General features: G+C 48.9%; 1 protein-coding gene across 3 annotated transcripts in view; it reads left to right on the top strand.

Annotated features, from left to right (window-relative positions):
- The window catches only part of LOC135908354 (streptococcal hemagglutinin-like), a 43,842-nt gene that overhangs the window by 8,446 nt on the left and 14,588 nt on the right, over positions 1-20,808 (top strand). For all 3 annotated transcript variants that reach the window (XM_065440113.2, XM_065440114.2, XM_065440115.1), the window contains 2 exons: positions 1,595-1,683; positions 4,193-4,394. In XM_065440113.2, the coding sequence (XP_065296185.1) occupies positions 1,595-1,683; positions 4,193-4,394 (291 nt within the window). The remainder of the gene's footprint in view (positions 1-1,594; positions 1,684-4,192; positions 4,395-20,808) is intronic.

Raw genomic sequence — 20,808 nt, 5'->3', positions numbered from 1 at the left:
GGGTTCCCTTCTCTGCCTGCTGTTGATCATTGTGAAGTAATTCGAGCTGCTTAACTTCTGCAAAAGACCAGTAAACTAATACTAAGCATGCTATAGAATCAGTGTTTTTGGAACGTGATACAACAGAAATAAATGCCATCTCAATTCTTCCAGAACAAAGGTTTTGTTTACTGACAGCCTTAGCTAGTGGTAGTTTAACCCTTTAATGGTGGTAAAAGGTTCCAAAAAAGACATTTTCTGGATGCAAAATTTTGTCAAAAAGGTGAAGTTTATTACAAAAAAAATATATCATTATAACAAAGTTGGGTTTCACTGCACAGAAATAGGCATCACTGCACATTCTGGCTGCATGTTTATAACTTCTCTCCAACAGGGTCCTTGCACTATCTCGTGCTGTTTATAACAAGCACAGAGCAACAGATGAGCTCATATTGTCTTAACAGCTGCACAAGAAAATAAAACAATGCTATAAGTTGGGCTCATGATTCGATTTTTTTTTCTTCATTTTTTAAAAATTTTTTTTGCAAGTATGGGCTTGACGAGCTCATCTCCTGCTCCGTACAGAAGGTATTAACACATACGCTATTTACTTGTGTAAAGCCTGCTCTCATGTAAAGCCTCCCCTCTTGTCTTCATAGCCACCCAGTGTAATGCAACCAGTGGTTGCATTAATCTGCACAGTGCAGTTTGACCGCACTTCGAGACTTCAGTGAGTAGCCATAAGCCTGCCTCGTGTAAGGCTAGTGTAAAAAAAGAAGGAAAAATAAGATGTGGACCTTAGACAACTAAATACAGTGCCACTCTGGTTGGAAACTAATCAACACAGAAGTGCACAAGAAGATGAAAACTCGAAGTGATTAGCACTGGTCAAACAAGGGATGTCTCTGGAGTCAATGTTTCGAGAAGAAGATTTGTCTTTGTTGGGGCATTGTTGCCCGACCAAGATAAGCCCCTTGTTGCAATGACGGCTCCAAAGATATCTTCTGTTCAGAAATAAGCATGACGCACAGAAAGGACACTACTAAGAAGTCACACAAGGTGTCCATTCTGCACACGACATTCTTTTTTCTGAAGATCACCAGCCAGCCCAATGCCACATTGTTTTGGAATATATTTCTTGATAGGCTTAGATCTTTTGATCACTTGTTACTAAACTGTATAAGCTGCGCAGTGCTTGATATTTGTAACAAGCCCATCTCTCAAGTAGACATCAGGATTTTATAATGGCCGGTGTAATGTAGCAATTTTTCCCACTTGTTTCTATGCCAGGCTTATTGTCCGCAGTTCAGTTGGCTGATGGCGTTGATAACACGGGCAGAGCACTGCTCTGATCACTCGCAAAGCTTTAGAAGGAATGGCATTGGTATAAAAGTGTAACACTATCCCAGTCAAAGGTTTAACCTTGGTCTTTACATTAGATCAACGACGTCTGTGTGTCACTAGAGATGCAGAGGCCGCTCTAGAAAGCCATGCACTTTGTCTGTAGCAAGATGATTGCTTTTAAGAGAGCTGCATTCTGTGTTGTGTTAACTGACAGCTTCCTTTCTTTTATGTGTGCAGAGTTATAAGGTTGCTTTAATTTCCTCAACTGCAGGAAAATCGGACCTGTCGTACACTGTGATCTCTGTCCGTGAACCACTGGCCAAAGTTCGAGAGGAGACAATGAGGCAGAAACCAGCGCAGGTTTGTATCACTGCCATTCTTTAAAATTTGATGCAGTTGGCTTCCGCTAATGCAACCTTGATGGGATGGTCAGGATTTGTATAATTATCTACTGGGTCATATTGAAATAAAAGGCAGAAAAGAAATGTCCATACACGTAGTGCTTTATTTGGCAGTATTTACTTGAATCTAACCTGCACCCAGTTTTTATTGGTTCGAAGTAGAAAGCGATGTGTACCCATACCTTAAGGCTTAAGCACACTGTGCACCCAATTTTATAACAAGAAAAATGTAGCATGCCTTCAATTCTGGCTGTTGTAAACAAATAAACAGTGAGAATAGAGATTTATTTACACATTCCTCTTTATTGCTGTAAGCCACAACATGTCTTTTCTATGCGTTCTGCTGCATTTTGATGTTTTGCATTCTTTTAGTGACTCCTACTGTCAAGAACAGTATGGTGTGGTACAAACTTCGTCAGTTTGTCCTGATATATACTCAACACTGTGAAAGACAGAAGCATGTGATGCAGCTTTTCATTGTAGCTTGGCACGTAAAATAACTTCTTTTAAATGGGCTTTCATAATGAAAGTGGCTTCATTATCGATGCCAACCCATGTGAAAAGTTGTCCTGTTGCCACCTTAAGATGGTAATGGCAATGACACTGGCTTACAGTAGGCCATTGCCAATGTCACGAACATGGTCTTGATTGCTTATTTAATTGTAACTTGCAGGCAATTTTCAAAACTGTTTTCTTGCTAGAAGTGTGTGCGTTACGACTGGGTAAATATGAGTTATCCATTGTGAGCAGCTGTGTTTTAAAACTGCTGTGGGCAGGCTAAAAATTGGCATTTTTAGAGGGAGGTGGTGTGTCTTTAGTGCATCACGGTCCCCTAGGATTATCATGGCTGGTAGCAGTGGGGTCAGGCGCATTCATGTTTACCAGTCAAGTTTGAATTATCTGGCCAGAAATTGTAAAACCAGAAAAAACCAGACCAGAAATTGCAAAACGTAACATAGCTCGTTAAGGCAGCCAAGAATGTAGCTTGTGCAGTGTACTTGCGTTAATTCAACTCTGGTTAATTCAATCCCTAACCGAAGGTTATGGCCAGTGCCCTTACAGTTGTATGGCATCACGAGTTTTTCACCACGCAACCTTATGCATGGCGGGACATCTGAGCCCCCATACAAGGATGTGTTCACCTATTAAAAACATGTTATCGGCATGGCACATGGAGGCATAATATGTGGCGTATCGGTCTTTCTAGTATTTCCAGTCATTGACTAAGCACAGGCAAAATTCAAATTCTGGCATCTCACAGCTTGTCCTCTAACACTGTGTGTACGTGTTTGTGCACTATACATACATGTTTGTGCAGCGAGCTTTCAGAGCTCCAGCAAATACACAGATATTGTGTAAGAACTTGGGTAGTTCTTTTGTCGTGCAACCTTATGTGTAGCGCAATATCCAAGCCCTGCCTAACTTCATATTGTAGCAGTGTGCTTACAATGAACCAGGTTCCAGTGGCTCCAGCTCTGCAGTTACATGCCACTGACGACAAATACAGTTGCAAATGAAGTTAAAATAGAGGCTTCCCAAGGCTCTTGCATACAGCAGCAAGCATTCCAGCTTTTTTCAGGTGCAGATACAAATTCTGATACAAATATTCAAATTTTGGCCCAAATTTATGGAAAAAAGAAGTGCTGTCCCTGCACAAGAATATATGGTAAACAGCACCAAACACATATTAGGTGGCTATTATGCTCTGACCTCACGGGGCCTGGCTGACGCTAGCCAGTGCAACTGTAATCTACAATTTACATACAGATTAGACGGTATATATTGTTCAGGTCTTGCATAAGCCCAGATGAACATTTCACTAGAGGTGAGATCAAGTGGCCAGGAAGGTCACTTGATCTCACTCTAATCACTGACTGCAGCCTGCATTCTTGAGGACTCATTTATGATGGGTATGTACTCCAAGACATAACATGGTGGGGCTCTCTATTCTGTAAGATTTTCACTTAACATCGAAGTCGCCCATAGGCGTAGTGTCTCCTCTATAATAATTTTTGTTATTAAGGAAGAACTTCCTATTAAATTTCATGTAATATGGTGAAGGATACTCACTTTTGAAGAATTCCTCGCATGCTCCATGCGTGATGAATGTTGGCTGTTCTTTGTGCATGGAAATGACTTGCTGACTTACAATGCAAAATAAATAAAAATGAAATTTGATGATCTAAAAATCAAGTTTTCATTCTAGATAAGTTGGGGTGAAGGGACCAGAGGTCACTTTCACATGGTGTGTTATATGATATTGTATCATGCTCAGTCATTATGTTAGCTTTAGGCACATATTTTCACAAATGTGTGCTTTAGCAGCTTATGTTCAGCTTTCAGTGTCTTTACTGGCTCTGTGTGCATGAAGTTTCTGACAGAAAGCAGTGCTTTCTTCATCCCATTATGGGATGTTGACATCGCCTGCAGACATAACACTAAGACACGGTTCTGCATGCAACATACAGGCTGCAGCTGCAACCCAGGAGGCGTACTACACAGAGGTTCCCGAGGAAGAGCAGATGTATGCAGAGATTGAGTCGGGTCACAACTCTGCTGGCTCGTCAGTTACGTATGCTCGCATCGAGCCAAGGACAACCGAGCCACACCCACCGGCGCCACCAACTGTTGAAAGCCTCAAGTCAGTCGCCCAGGCTCATTCCAGACAAGGTTAGTGCACAATTTCTGCCATGCGACCTTATGACATTATCTTATCCTAATCCTTATCTAAAGAAACATTGTATCACTTTGGACTGATAAAGCATTTGTTAAAAACCCACTTTTAATTAATTTCGTAATAAGGGGGTTGATTACTAGAAAAGAAAATGACTGCTTAACTTTCATATTTTGAATTTCACACTGAAGCCCCTGCTCCAGCAACAGTCTGACTTCACAATTTTCGCAATGTTTTCTCATATTTAGGCCATGGTGCCCCAGTATAAATTCTCGCCACTTGCCAAGTTCAGTCTTTCGCTTTTCTATAAAGCTGCAGTGCAGTCCATCTTGTAATTAAAAAAAGTTAACCAAAACCTGGCAAGCTCCATCAAAGTCCATCACATCATGGAAGACTGGTATGGAAGCTTCAAGGCAGCAGTGCCACCTACCATCTAAACTTAAGCTGCATCAAAACTTATTTTTCTATTTAGTTTCCCTTTAAGCCAGCTTTTGGACAACATGTTGCTTTTTACAGGATGAAAAATGTTACCACAAGTGCATGCATCACGCACGTGATCAGAGCTCAATCCGTTATTAGAATGATGAGCAACACTACTGTTGCTAGTCGTACAAAAGTGGAGTGCATAAAAGTGAACCTAACAATTCTGTAAATCTCCATTTCTGCGAAGAGGAACATGCAGCTGTTGTCATGCATAGGGTTTTTTATGCCACAGCATGTTAATGATGAACTGTCAATGCAACAAATCATGCACAGCTTGTATGCAGAAGCACATGATTTGCTTTTATTTGCTGCTAATTTCAATGTAGAGGGAACTGGTGATACAGTTGACGCTCATTGCTATGAACCGTAATAATTCATAAAGAAAGGTATATTATATCCGAAGTCTGGAGTCTGTTCTACAGTCAAACCTCGGTATATCGAACACGGATATATCGAATTATTGCGTATATCGAACAATTTCTATATCACATGGAAAATCGCATGCATTTTTAATTCTTTATTTCGAACGGGGCCGGATGTAAAATGAATGTATCGAACTCCGCCGCCCCAGACCAAGTGCGCTCTGTTGACAGGAGGCGAGCTTTCCCGCAACACTCGCGAAGATAGCGGCGGCGCGATGGGCGTTCGACTGCTGCGTACGACAGCTGCCCACATAGGTTGCGCCGAGGGCGCCATTTGAACGTAGCGGCGTACACACGCGGCGGCTTGGAGCCAGCCACGGCCGTCTCGATCACGCGCGCACCTATGCGCGCATGACAGGGCAAGCCGCCTCGATCATGCACGCACGGCGAGGCTTGCCCCCGCCGTGCGCGCATGATCGAGGCGGCCGTGGAGCCAGTTGGAGCGCTTTGTCGGTGCTGAGCCACACTTCATGTGCATTGAGGACTTCGTTGGCGGTTAGGACAGCACCGGAACAGTGGCGGAGTTAACAGACGTGGAGATCATGGCAGAAGTGACTGTTGAGCGGCCAAACGAAGACGCTGCCAAGGCTGATCCAGCAAGCGCTGATGTTGCCCCGCTCCCGACTGCAACTGAGGCTGTAGCTGCTTTGGCCATTGTACGCCGCTATTGCGGCGCAATAGAAGGCACTGGACTGTCTCTTGTGGACCGTTTGGACTATGCTGAGGACGCCGTGGTCAAGCACGCGGTTGCCAATATGAAGCAGGCTACGCTGCTTCAGCACTTTCAGCGAACTAAATAAATACTTTGTTTGAAGCTTCATGTGAGTATCTATTGCGCCACGATTGGTTCATTGATTGATTTGCGCTAGTTTTTGACGCGTTTTCTACGTGATTTTATATATCGAATTCTGGCTATATCGAGCTATTTTGTGATCACCGCGCTGTTCGATATATCGAGGTTCGACTGTATTTCTGTATGTTTTTTACCTAAATCATCGTTCGATTGTATGTTTAAGGGGGGACACCCCACTTAAATTTTCATTTTTTATTTGTGGCCACAATTTGATAAAACTTCCATCACTTATGTATTTTGACATGCTGATTTCAAATATTCAATTGGTTTTCCCATGCAACAAGTACTTTTCAAAATATAAGCAATTCATATTTTTTTGTATGGACTAATTGGGAGGCAAGTTCTCTCTACAATGCGGGCTGTTAATGAAGGAGACTGGCACATCAAAATGATGTTGAATGATCAGAGGTTGCAGTGCTACAAGAATGAATATTATAAACTGATTTATGCCGAAGTTACAGCATGTCAAACTTTTGTAAGCAGAAGGCATTAGTGAAACCCTGGAGAAATTATTACTTTTTCAAAATTTCTGTAATGATATTTGTTCATATTTTAGGCCTACTGCACTCCCAATTTGTCCACCTTTCTGATGAAAAAAGAATTATTGCAATAAGATGAGTAGAACCAGAGATATCGTCACTCCAAAACTACACTACCATCAAAAATGTCGTTTTGAGAAAACGAGAAAAAACATTTCAGGACATGTTCATGGTGATTACGGCAAATGCTTGAATATTAAATTGATCAAGGATGATACAGGGGTCCAACCAGGCAAGAATGAAACTTTTGCTTCTTTAGGGGGGACACTAATTCAAATAATGTTCATGATGTTTTCCATCAATGTTCATGAAACTTTCCATTCTTGTTAAGACTTCTGTGCTGATTTCAAATATAATTATTTTTCCAATAGGCCATTTAGTTCTGAAGATAAATGAAATTCATTGTTCAGAATTTGCAGACACAATAGGGAAAAAAAATTCGCTACGATATTCGTATTGGCACATGCCTGGGTGCTAGAAAACATAAGGAACATAATGGTAGGAATACTATTTTGATATATCAAATATTAGTAATTTTATAGCAATTCAATCTTTACTGTTCGAATTGTGGCTACCCTACTGTCTGATCTAAAGCAGAATTGAAAAAATTTAAAGCATAAATTCCAAAATCTGACCCTACATTGTGTACAAGTGAAAAGTCGATGTTTTGAGAAAACGAGAAAAAAGGAATGCATTCACTTTTAATCAAAAGTACAGAAATAATTTTGCATTATTTTACAGTGAAAGTGGCTAAAAGCCACAAGGAATGTAGTCGCTCTAACCACGGCCATCCAAATGCGGCAAAAACATCGTTTAGCGCCGTTCGCCGATTCCCGGTGGCTTGCATCGCGCGCGCGGCAAGGTTGTTCACGCGGGTCGAGCTCCATGCCGACGCGATATCGCCGCAATACGCGCACGTGATAACGATCTTTATGGCGAGGCCAGATTACCGTTCGCTTCTGCCTACTGCGACGCTGCCGCCGCACACCTTGCACTTGACGACATCAGTCCGTTCACGGAGTCCTACTGAGGAAAGCGAAGCCTGCCTCGGCGTCGACTGGCGCGGCTGCAACGCCGTCGGCGCGAGTGAGCAAATCCAACACCCGCTTTGTTGCTGGCGTTGACGCAAGAACTCAAAGTTTTTTTGAGCATTCATCTCCCTCTGCAACAAATCCGCACGCTGCAACATTGCAGTGTCACGCCGAACGCAGCCGCCGTCCGTAACGATTTCGCTCATTTGTGAGCTGGCTAGGCCTACTTCGGCATCGTCCGCGGTTTCGGCATCATTTGCGGTTGGCGGCGAGCTACTCTCGATGCTTTCAGAAGGAATGGAGCGCTTTTGAAAGTTATAAGCTGATCGCTTATTCTTTTTGCCGAACTTGTGCCTCGTGGCGAACTTTCCCGGTGCATCGGACATCGTTGGGCATGTGTCAACACACCTACGAGACGCGCAGTCGCGTCGCCTGCGGAGTGGAGCAGACGATGGGAACCTCGCGCAGCCAACCACAGCACGCGTTTTTGGTCACGTGCGCTAGTCAACGAATCGGATCGCGCGTTCGGGCTTTTTTCCTCCCCGGATTTCGACGTCACTGGCGTACCGACGGAGTCACTTTTGGCGGGAAATTAAAGAAGGAAGGCTCCTCTTTCCAACGAGACCAAGATGGCTGCGATCGCGCGCGTAGAAAAAGAGCTACGCGCCGCGATAAAATGGGCTATTTTTGCGCGGAATTCAGCTCACAGTGATGTTATAAATTGATATTGCGAACGAAATACTCTTCCCCGAGATTCGAAACTTGGTGAATTAAAGGAATATTAGCTGTAGATATCGAAAATTTCGTTTTCAAAAATTCGATTTTTTCGCGATTTTTTCGCCGCAAAGAGCCGTGTCCCCCCTTAAGCTAATGTTCTGATGGGTACTGATTGTCTACATCGCGTCTTAGGTTTTTATGCCTTTTTCACGCTACTAAATAATGTAAATTCCATTTCTCTTTTCTTTATTTCTTTCTTTTTTATTTTTCCTAATGTCCTCCTATGTTATTTGCATTGTACACATTGCACTTAAGCTTGAACTTTTTCGTTCCCCCCCTATGTAATGCCCTAACTCAAATAAATAAATAAATAAAAGAGCTTTACAGTCACGGGGATATCAAACGTCATGGACGGCACAGAGGACGACTAGCTTTGGGAGCGCGCCGATGAGGTGAGATCATCCGACAGTGGTGAAAGTGCCATTGAGCTGAGCTTGTCCGAGAGTGATCAGCTGAGCTTGTCCGAGAGTGATCAGCGTGAAAGCGAAAAGAAATAGCGAAATAAAAGTTGATCTCTGTCACCAGTTTTTAAATAGTCTGACACAGGAATTGCAGTGGCACTACAGTGTAGTGCCACTGTTGTGGCACTACACTGTTGTGTAGCTATAGGCGTGATTCACGTACAATACGCATCTGATAAAATTTGATGTGAAAAAGTGCGGCTTATGTACGAGCAAATACGGTAAACACTTCATTAGCAACAGTTCAATAAGACAAAACACGCCACTGAATGTAAAAGCTTACTTATTTTGTGGCCTTTCCGTTCCGCGTTTAGGCAATCACAAAACCGTCGCACGTGGAAGCTAGACCGATTCAGCATCTGTTCTGAGCAACCAAAAGCACTGTCAAACGCTGGCAGTCTGCTTGGCGCGGTAACACATTTGCATAACCTCCGCCCCCGTAGCTTTCCCTTCATAGCCACAGAAAGTTGTCTGCGAGTGTAGTATGGAGTTCTCCGTGCGGCATCGCATGATCTTGGAAGGTACTGCTGCGGCACTCTCATTTTTGCACAGTTGTTCATGCAGCTACATTGTGTGTGCTACATTGCGTGTGCTGTTCGTACAATTTGAACCGGTTTGAACCGATGGATGCTAAGCGCTGCTGTCGATATTCACAAGGCATGAGTCGGCGTGAATGCGGCACAATGAGCTGCTGCCAGGCAAGCAACGAGTTGAAGGTTACAGATCGCCAACATTTCGTTTACTTGGTTTCATAACATTTCATGAATCCATTCTGCCCTTCCAAGTTCACACTTTTTCGGCCAAAGCAACACACAAAAGAAGAAGCATAGCTGCGTGGCTCTCAGTACGCTTGCAGCCGACGCGGCAGCCATAATGGCAAGACCTTTGCAAAATACAGGCATGCCGCAGTAGTTTCCACTTCAAGCCAACAAGGACACTTTGCTATTATGTCCAGAATCCACTCGTGTCCCACTCATAGTAAAATGTATCGCAAGCTTTTGAAGAAAAAACGACAACGAATGCGATTATAGTTTCGAAATGCCAGTTCATTGGAAAAGGCCAGGCACCGTTTTGAAAGGGCTACGATGCCATATTTAATTCTTTAGATGAATTTTCTTAGAAACCTGCGGTTAGATGTGGAAAAGTGCTGGGAACAAAAATGAAAGTACTGAAAATCCTATTTTTGGACCAAAGTGATGCCGATCGTAACTGCCGGCACCAGCTACAGTGTCATTTACATTTGAGTGTTTGGAATGGCGACTCTGCATTGTGGTGTTCACCCGCGACGCTCACGGCGCGCCGGACGACCACCACCGCGGGTTCGAGCAGTCCGAGCGCCGCGCGCGCAGGGCGCCGCGCGCGCAGGGCACCGCGCGTCCGCGCCTACTCCGGCCCGATCCGTGTGCCGACGCGCAGCTGCGCGCGTACGCGCCCCGCCGGCCCCACAGCTTAGGGGAAGGCGAGACCGCGCGCGCGCAGCAAGGGAGACCCTAGGCAAAGCTCTCAAGAAACAACAAAGAACATTTATTACACTGGGACTCAATACAAACACACGTTTTAGCATCACGTCCGAATATAAATCTGATTAGACAAAACATGGCCGAATGGTCGCCGGTGGCCGCTAGAATGGCGCACCGCGACAGAGAGAGAACAAAGAACAAAGAACCCCCAGCAGTAAGAATTTGCCTATCCTTCGGTCAGCGCCTGCCATCGTGCGCCCCACAGCAGAGAAAAGGGAAATAGAGAGAAACGACAGACGAACAGACGGGGGCACGATCGGCAGACGCTGCCTCAGGACATCGAGACGACGGAAGAGTGCGGCGCGCGCCCGCCGAGGCCGGGACCCCGACGAGCCGAAGTAACCATCGGCCGGCGGCGGACAAAGGGGGCCGCCGCCGCAGAGAGGAACACGTACGCACCTTCCGACGCCCCGATGTGGTCTCTCCGGGCGCCCGTCTTGCGCGCGCTTACCCGGAGTGCACGCAGGCAGGGCCCGAATCCCGCCAAAATGTCGGCCAATAGGCAAAGCCTGTTGACCTTCGCGTGGGCGGGGTGACAGCAGAGCGACAGTGTTTTATGACCCGCTGCCGCCCCGTCCAGGCAAGGAGGAGAGGGACACGGAGGCCCCGGCAACACAACGCAACGGCTTTACACAACCACCGCGAGAACCGGAAACCCCACATCCCTCCCTCCTTAAATGCTCCCTACCAATGCAAGGCTGGTGGCTCCGATGTCAGCCAAAGAAGAAAAGAAAACAAAGAACAAAGAAATAGTAATTACATTGCCAATACCGGAGCCACCCATTGGCATTCCGAACCCAAAATCACCAGCCCCCAAAACATAAACAAAAAGACATCAAAGGAAGAAAAGCAAGCTACTAGAACAAATCAGATAGGTATGTCTGAGCTACACAACACCAACACAAAAGAAAGTCCACACGAACCCACGCCCCAACGCGAACATGCACAACAAAAGCATCCACTGAAGAAAAGGCAAGAGCAACAACAAAAGACAAACTCTCAGAGACACAACGATACCCAGACACAAACGCGGACAAGGAAAACGACAAAACGTTGGCCCACACAATCAATCAAAACACAAGAGAACAACAGATGGCCAAGGAAATGTACAGAGAATGTCCGCATTAAATATCTCCGGCGAGCACGAACAAAGCCCGCATGCCACGCGATAAATCGCCGGGGAGTCCAAACACCAAGCCCACATGTCACGCGTGCGACTCCAAGCTGCTCTAACAGCGTCCGGCAACGGCCTCTGGGTCCGGTGCCTCTGGCGGTGTCCGCTCCATGGTACAGCCATGGTCCGCGTCAATCTTCGTGACCGCACAGCCCGGTCCACAGCCCCGCCGTCGCCAGGCTTCGATCCAGGTAGACATCACCCGTTGACGCAACACGGCAGCGAAGACACACGCGAAACACTCTCAAAACGCAAAACACATAGATACAAATAGATGACTAACATAAAAGAAACACGAACAATACCTAAGGAAACACATACACAAAAGCAAAACGAAGACGGCTAGGTAAGACACAGAGAAACAAGTAGCCTAACGCAGAAACACTGAACAAAGGGAAAACAAGGACCGAGAAAGGTGGATAGCGGCCTGCCTGAGTGCAGCGAAGTGGATAGATTAGAGCTTTTTGAAGAGAAAGGGGCGGCTGATCCAAAGTTGTGGATCCGCATAGGCATGCCTCATCTCAGTATAAATAGTCATTCCGTCTGAGTTCAGCCGGACACAGTAAACGTGGTCTTCACTAGCGCGATGACATACGACTTCGACGCTAGCGGAAATTCCTTCCACGGACGCACACTGTCCACCCGCGACACCAATCAAAATTGACTTCGACTACGCGATGTCTATGTGATGAACAGACGTGGAAGGTTCGGCGATAGACGAAGAGTCGCTCCACGCCGGGCCAAGTCACAGCGCGAATCGATTTTAACGAAAACCTTGGCGCTGTGATGACCGTGCGATACTTGCCGGAGTGGTGCTAAATCGCGTTTCTCCGGCGCCGGGGGTTACCACCTTAAACGCAGCTTACACATTGCAGTGTTAGCGGGTGGCGCGCGATCTTCATTGGCCGAGCTCGTTGTGACCCCGCAGAGTGAACCCCCCCCGGGGCAACAGCGACACACGCTGTATCCGGCCCCGCGCGCCCGTTGCAACACAAGCAACGCTACGGCGCCCGCGCCCGTGCAACACCAGCCACGTTCCGGCGCTCCGCCTCCCTGAGGCCGTCGAAGAACTATTTACAATTATTTACAAACGGGTCACTCTGCGGTCCCTTCGGCGCTCTTCGGGCCGTTTAAAAAAAATACAACAAGACGATTCCGACACCCTTTGGTGGGGGTGGCGGGTTTTCGTTCCCCCGGCTGGCTTTCCACCCGGGCTGTCCTCCCCGTCATCGCCGCGGGGTAGCGGGGGAGCGTCCCCTTCTGCGCGCGCGACGGAGGGATGTCCGGGGCGCTTGCCTCTTCGCGGAGCAGGCCTGTTTCGTGACCCTTGTCTCCGCTCGGCTATGCGCTGCCAGCTTTGCCCTCAATTGGTGGTGCAGAAGGCACCACCACTAACCGGTCTTCCTAAAGGTGACAGAGGGCATATTAATAGTGCGTCAGCTATAACGGCTTGAATTTTGCGAGGAAAGGCGCGCATCAACTGAGAACTGCCGGGCAAGCCACTGAGCCGCGCCAACAATAGCAAAACCGCGAACTTCTGCAGAGTTAGCCGGCCTTAGAGGCACTGTACCCGAGCAGTCTGCGCAATTAGCAGCCGCCAGAATGGTAATGATGCTAGAGACCCACGAAAATCCGTCGGACTCACCGAATCGTTGAGCAGATGGAAGGACGGAAAAGTCAGCCCTCCCGGTACGAATCGGTGAGACCTCCGGCCCCGCATGGTCTCCACAATCGATGACGACTGCAGCATCTTGGCGGCCACTTGACTCCTTTCCTCGTCCGCGCTTCGCAGCGAGGAACTTCGAAGCGGTGGTCCGATACGCTTACCACGCTACTTTTACTGAGGCAAGGTATGACAGAAAGAGTGAGAAGAGAATAGCTGAATTCGGCACACGGATGAGAGACATGGCTCGGTTGACAAAGCGCGCTCGCAACGCAGCCTCTGCAACGCAGCAGCCCGGACACTCGGCGGCCAGAGGCTGATTAGGCCCCTGGCCCCACGTTGGGCGCCAATTTGTGGTGTTCACCCGCGACGCTCACGGCGCGCCGGACGACCACCACCACGGGTTCGAGCAGTCCGAGCGCCGCGCGCGCAGGGCACCGCGCGTCCGCGCCTACTCCGGCCCGATCCGTGTGCCGACGCGCAGCTGCGCGCGTACGCGCCCCGCCGGCCCCACAGCTTAGGGGAAGGCGAGACCGCGCGCGCGCAGCAAGGGAGACCCTAGGCAAAGCTCTCAAGAAACAAAAAAGAACATTTATTACACTGGGACTCAATACAAACACACGTTTTAGCATCACGTCCGAATATAAATCTGATTAGACAAAACATGGCCGAATGGTCGCCGGTGGCCGCTAGAATGGCGCACCGCGACAGAGAGAGAACAAAGAACAAAGAACCCCCAGCAGTAAGAATTTGCCTATCCTTCGGTCAGCGCCTGCCATCGTGCGCCCCACAGCAGAGAAAAGGGAAATAGAGAGAAACGACAGACGAACAGACGGGGGCACGATCGGCAGACGCTGCCTCAGGACATCGAGACGACGGAAGAGTGCGGCGCGCGCCCGCCGAGGCCGGGACCCCGACGAGCCGAAGTAACCATCGGCCGGCGGCGGACAAAGGGGGCCGCCGCCGCAGAGAGGAACACGTACGCACCTTCCGACGCCCCGATGTGGTCTCTCCGGGCGCCCGTCTTGCGCGCGCTTACCCGGAGTGCACGCAGGCAGGGCCCGAATCCCGCCAAAATGTCGGCCAATAGGCAAAGCCTGTTGACCTTCGCGTGGGCGGGGTGACAGCAGAGCGACAGTGTTTTATGACCCGCTGCCGCCCCGTCCAGGCAAGGAGGAGAGGGACACGGAGGCCCCGGCAACACAACGCAACGGCTTTACACAACCACCGCGAGAACCGGAAACCCCACAGCATATAACGAATTACTGTTACAACAAACATCATTTGCTGAACTTTCAAGTTCATTATAAATGGTTTTGACTGTATCAACACCCACACAATGTTGGGGAGCCGTTGTGCGAATCAGCCAGCTCCTCAACATACGAGCCACCGCATGCATGTTTCCACCGGTGACACGAACATTGGCTACAGTTTGTTTTTCACACAATATAGTGGTCGGTAGAGTAAACTGATGCCTTAATTTTACCTGACAAGCAATGACCACTTTCAAACCTGTAGCATAAACAAGAGCTGCAACACAAGGCAAGTTCAGCTCAAAGCCTACGTCTGGCCGTCACTGCACTGCATGAGACAGCTCAACTGTATCATCAACCGTGAGGATTGCAAGGAAGCTGCTGTGGCTGGTGGCTACTGTTCTCTATCGCACGCTCCTCACACCTTTTCTTTTTACGTGCGATTTATTGGGTTTAAAAAATCATACGATCACACTTTGGTGATGTACTGAATGTTGGTGCCGAAAGATTGTATTTTCTGGGAACGTATGGGCTGCTAAAACAGATGCATGGCTCTATTGCGTCATTTTTCGGTGTCCTCGATCACAGACGTTGACACCAAGAGATTGTATGTAATAGAATCGTATGAATGAGATTCTATTATATTGTTACGTGAACGAAGGATTGACTGGAGACTGTTTACAAAGTATATTTCCAAAGGATAATGCAGTGCTGGCCAGTTGAGCCAGAGAGTGTTCGTTGTCTTCGTCAAGGCACCCACATGCATTTTCCACAAGAAAGACTCAATATGCATGTATCATTACCCCGGTGACGCAAGCATTGTCTCGGTGCGTCCAAATATCAGTGATAACAGGAGAGTAATATGGCTTGAGGCGTGCGACATGCACAACGTCAGTGGAATTTGGGGTAGATGAGGCACTGGTACTGACTGGGGCGATTTCGTAGGTAATTGGAGTCACGGCTTGCAGCACTTGATATGGGTCTGTGTACCAATACAAGTTTTTCTGACAGGCCAACGTGTCGAGTCGGGGACCACAGCTATACCAGAGATCCAGGCGAAAAGTGGACGTCTCTGTGCTGGCGATCATACAAACGCCATTGCTTTTCTTTCGAGGTCAAGAGGCGAGCGCGGGCCATTTTGCGTGCTTGGGCTGGCCTGGTGAAGGCATCAAGTGCATACTCGCTGGTCTCTGCTGCGGCGGATGGAAGGGATGCGTCCAGTGGCAATGTGGGTTCTTGGCCGAACAACAGAAAGAACGGCGAATAACTGGCAGTGTCGTAACGCAAAGAATTATATGCAAAAATGACATAGAGTAGGACAAGGTCCCAATCAGTATGGTCGGACGAGACATACTTTGCAAGCATGTCTGTTAGGGTATGATTCAGATGCTCCGTGAGACCATTAGTCTGTGGATGGTAAGATGTTGTCAGCTTGTGCTTGGTTGAGCGGGACTGCAGGATGTCGGCAATGACTTTAAAAAGAAATGTTCGACCACGGTCAGTGAGCAGTTGGTGTGGAATTCCATGCTGCAGAATCACGTCGCTTAAAAGAAAATCGGCGACATCTGAGGCGCAGCTTGTTGGAAGGGCTCTGGTAATGGCGTAGCATGTGGCGTAATCTGTCGCCACAGCGACCCACTTGTTGCCAGACGTGGATGGAGGGAAAGCGCCAAGTAAGTCCAAGCCAATGCGAAAGAACAGCTCCGAAGGAATGTCGAGCAGTTGAAGGCACCCGGCAGGGAGCATCGAAAGTGTTTTTCAGCGCTTGCATTTTTCACACCCTGCAACATATTTCTTGACGGAGCTGGCAAGGCCTGGCCAAAAGAAGCGTCGGCGAATCCGGTTGTAGGTGCGGGAGACGCCAAGGTGACCTGCCGTTGGTAAATCAATAACTTCTTGGAAAACAGCTGACCAGAGGTGCTTAGGAATGACGAGGAGTAGGGCAGGGCCGTCAGGGCATACATTGCGGCGGTATAATACACCATTCCGGAGAACAAACAGGTGAAGGGACGAATCAGAAGACGAAAATTCCAAGCCACCAATGATGGCGCGCAAGGTGGCATCACGGCATTGCTCGTCGGCAATATGTAGCAGCTGAGAAATGGAGAAAACGGAAGCGTCGGCATTGGGGGTCAGGGTCGGCGGATGGTTCACGCCGACCCTCTGTAGGAGAGGACGGGTCAAAGTGGGCCAGCATAGGTGGCGTGGTGAGGATGCTGGTGAGCTCAGCAGTCGCGGCAGTTTGAACGGGGCCCCACGTTCATGGCATGTCCTTCTTCAGAAGATCAATAAGCGGTCGGGCAATCGCTGCGAAGTCTTTAACAAAGCGTCGGGAGTAGGAGCAGAGTCCTACAAAACTTCGAACGTCTTTGACAGACTGAGGTGTAGTAAAAGATGTGACAGCACGAATTTTCGCCGGCTCTGGTTGAATACCGGAAGCGTCAACGAGGTGGCCCAGCATTGTAATTTGCCGACGACCGAAGTGAAACGTCGATGAATTTAGCTGCAGACCAGCCTCATGGAAGACATGAAGAACAGCTGATAAGTGTTCAAGGTGTGTCTCAAATGTAGGTGAAAATACGAGAACGTCATCTAGGTAGCAGAGGCATGTTGACCATTTGAACCCTTGAAGCGAAGAGTCCATCATAGGTTTGAACGTTGCTGGGACGTTGTACAGACCGAATGGGATAACTTTGAACTTCTCTTGGTCCTTTTCATCCACAGAAATTTGCCAATAACCAGACCAAAGGTCTATTGATGAAAAGTGTTTGGCACCATGGGGACAATCGAGGGCGTGGTCAATGTGAGGCAAGGGGTAGTCTTTCTAGGTAATGCGGTATAGATGACGATAATCTATGCAGAAACATCACGTGCCATCTTTCTTTTTAACAAGTGCCACGGGCGACGCCCAAGGGCTTGACGAAGGTTCAACAATACTCTTGGCAAGCATCTTGTTCACTTCATCTTGAATAACCTTGCGCTCTGAAGCAGAAACTCAATACGCCCGGCGATGAATAGGACTGGCATGACCAGTATTTATGTGATACTTAACAATTGAAGTCTGGCCCAATTGGCGATTGTTGAGGTAAATGATGTCGTGGTAGAAAACCAAAAGGCAACACAGAGCTGCTGCTTGTTGGCCCACAGCAATCCTGGGACGAAATGTTGCATCAGGACAAATAGCATCCTGTGGGCATGGTGAAGAATCTGAGCAGATGTCTACTGAAAAAGTTGTGACGTTGCAATCTCCTATAGCACGCAGCGTTGCAACCGATATCCCTCGGGGTAGAACTTCCTTTGTCAGGCCAAAATTGATGACAGCGAGGCATGTCCGGTTGTGGGCGACGGTGACGATGGAGTGGGGCACAGTGATATTGCACATCAAAAGGACATCAGGAACAGTTGTGGCCACGTAATCTCCACTGAGCACAGGAAAAGATGATAGCAAATTGACGAAAGTCAAGGCTTTAGGCAGCAGGCGGATGAAGGCAGTCGTGCTGAAGTTGTTCGGCAGTTCGACACAAATATGCACGAGTAGAGGAAGTTCGAAGCAAAGGGTACCGGCAGAACAGTCAATCAAAGCTGAATGCGCCGTAAGAAAGTCGAGTCCGAGGATTAGGTCATGGGGACAATTGGTAAGCACTGTAAAAAGAACAGGAATGTGGCGGTCGATGATACTGATACGGAAAGTACACATTCCAGTGACGTCAACAGTTCTACCTTCGGCCATGCGTACGGCTTGAGTAGTAGGAGGCGTGAAAACCTTCCTCAGTTGACAGTGGAGTTCACAGCTCATTATGGCCACCTGTGCTCCAGTATCTATTAACGCTGTCAAAAGGCATCGGGTTCTCCTCCCTACTCTTGGGACAAAGGAACGACAACACAGTAGTGCAAACAATCACAAGGGCATTTATTGCACCTTTCATAGACCAATGCCTGCTAGCCGAGTTGCTATCCACAAAACATGCCGATGGGCGTGCGACAAATCTAGAAGTCTGACTCACCGCGACCAGATAGCGAGCGAATATGTTCGCCCCATGCTCGATCCCAACGCCTGGTCGTTTGCGCGTATGGTCACGCGAACGGTGGTGCGTTCGAAGGCGGCCACGCGAGGCGGTCTCGCAGAAGCATGGGTCGGCGCTCGCGCGGGACTTCCACGCTGTTCGCCGATCTGCCGGGCAAGCAAGCGCCTTCTCTCTCGGCGCCCTGTCAGCGGCGTTAGCAGCGCAACACTCGTGCCCTCTTTCGCACTGCGCCTCAACCACTCCGACCGCGCGAGTGCCAGGCCACGCCGCGAAGCCGGATTACAGGAGACACGCCATGCGGAAAAAACATATCAGGAGACGCGCGAGAGTCGTGCATCCCCACATCCCCCCAAGCTTAAATCACTACATATCCCAGCGAAACATGTCACACGGTCTAACATCAATGCGTGCTTCGCGAACAATATAGTACATGCAACAGTAGGTGCGCTGAGGAAATGTCCACACGCTGTCCATAGCATGCGAGCCGACATTGTCCTTGGGTACACCACTGGAGTCCGCCGGTCACAACAGCAGCTTTGCAGACTCGACGGCACGATTCCAGGCCAGGACTCTGGAAACGACGACGCAGTAGTTTACACGAGCAAGCGTCGCTCGCGCCGACGCGCCCTGCTGACGAGAGCCGCCGTAGCTGTCGGTGACCGTCGGCTCTTTTGTCCGCCGCCGAGGGTTGTGAGCTGGATACAGGAGGCCGCCGAAGTCGCTGCGCCGAACTGGCCACAGCATCACCATCGCCCGAGGTGGCTCGATTGTAGTCCGGGGTAGCAGCGCAGGCGATGTGCAAGTGACAGCAAGCCAGGGGTGACTCCAATCACGCTGCGCACACTCAACACGTTTGGCAAACACTATAGTAGTGCAAGGGAGAGGAATTCTGCATGCGCATCGCCCACGTGGTACGATGTTCGACTCGGCTAGCAAAAGATCGGGCAGCTACTCAGATGCTAAGTTCACGTGAACGAAGCTCGCTTCCTTGAGTCGAACGAGTAATTTCAATTCGTGCGAGGCTAAGTAGAATGAGGGAAGCAACTTGCAACACCTCAACGCCACGGTCCACCAGGTGGTGTCCCTCCATGTGCGACAGGCAGCTTCGTAAAGCCTTAGGCCTAAAGCGTCGCTACCCTGACAACAACCGGCATCAAAAACAACACTCAAATTGAGCGCAGAACAGGCAGCCGTGAGGAAACGTGAGCTCTTTTAGGTGGTCCTACTCTGCTCGGTGCACACAGCATCCGAGTTGACGGCGCCCACCGTCCCAGACGGTGTCGGAGCGCCTGGTGCCAGGCCACAATACCAGTCAACCCGTAGTGGCACCCGTGGCTCGCGGCCACCCGGCTCCCAGAGCCGCGACTTCATCAGAGTTAAAGAGATAGAAGAAGCTATTTACATAAGAAATTCGGACCACCTATGAGGCTTCCGTACTCGCTCGCTTCAGGCTTGCCAATGCTCCGCGGGCGCTGAGCCTCGCTCTCCCAGGATGCAGACCACGTTGCTTTCGTACCGATGAATGTCACCAGAAAAACACTTGCGAAAAGGCTTAGCATGTTGACATGTTCAAACACACTACAGCCACTGTCGCCTCGCTCAAGAAAGCACGCCGCCAATGCTAGCGATCAAAATCCACGCTAGCCCTACGCTTCAGTTCAAACAAAGATCTCGAACGAAGCAAAACTGTTAAATCTATCGTCTGATGCCCCAAGAGGTCCACGTTGGGCAGCCAGATGTGTCTGAGACCGCCGCGAAGCCGGATTACAGGAGACGCGCCATGCGGGAAAAACATATCAGGGGACGCGCGAGAGTCGCGCATCCCCACAAGGGGCACCGTCGACATGAACATCAAGCAAGTTCTGGTTCGTTGGGAGCGTCAGTGAAGGATTTCGACACAACGGAGATAATGCAGCACTACCCCCAGGAGCTGCATGGTCTATTTTTCCTTCTGGGAGGGTCCGTAATTGGTCGGCGACGAATAGCAACACGGCTGGGGCGACGGGGACCGACGGCGTTGAGGTCACGGCGAGTGAGTAGGACGACTGTCATCGACAGATACGCCTGAGGTAGGAGGCATACGGCGAGGATCGACATATGGGCGAGGAGACGGGTAAAAGGAGCTCGAATACGGTGACGTCCAGGAGGTGCGGCAGTGGCGAGCGAGGTGGCCAATGCGGAGGCAACGGAAGCAAATGGGCTTGTCGTC

Source organism: Dermacentor albipictus, chromosome 5, assembly GCF_038994185.2.
Source record: "Dermacentor albipictus isolate Rhodes 1998 colony chromosome 5, USDA_Dalb.pri_finalv2, whole genome shotgun sequence".
Taxonomy (NCBI): domain Eukaryota; kingdom Metazoa; phylum Arthropoda; class Arachnida; order Ixodida; family Ixodidae; genus Dermacentor; species Dermacentor albipictus.
This window is presented reverse-complemented; position numbering and strand designations above follow the sequence as displayed.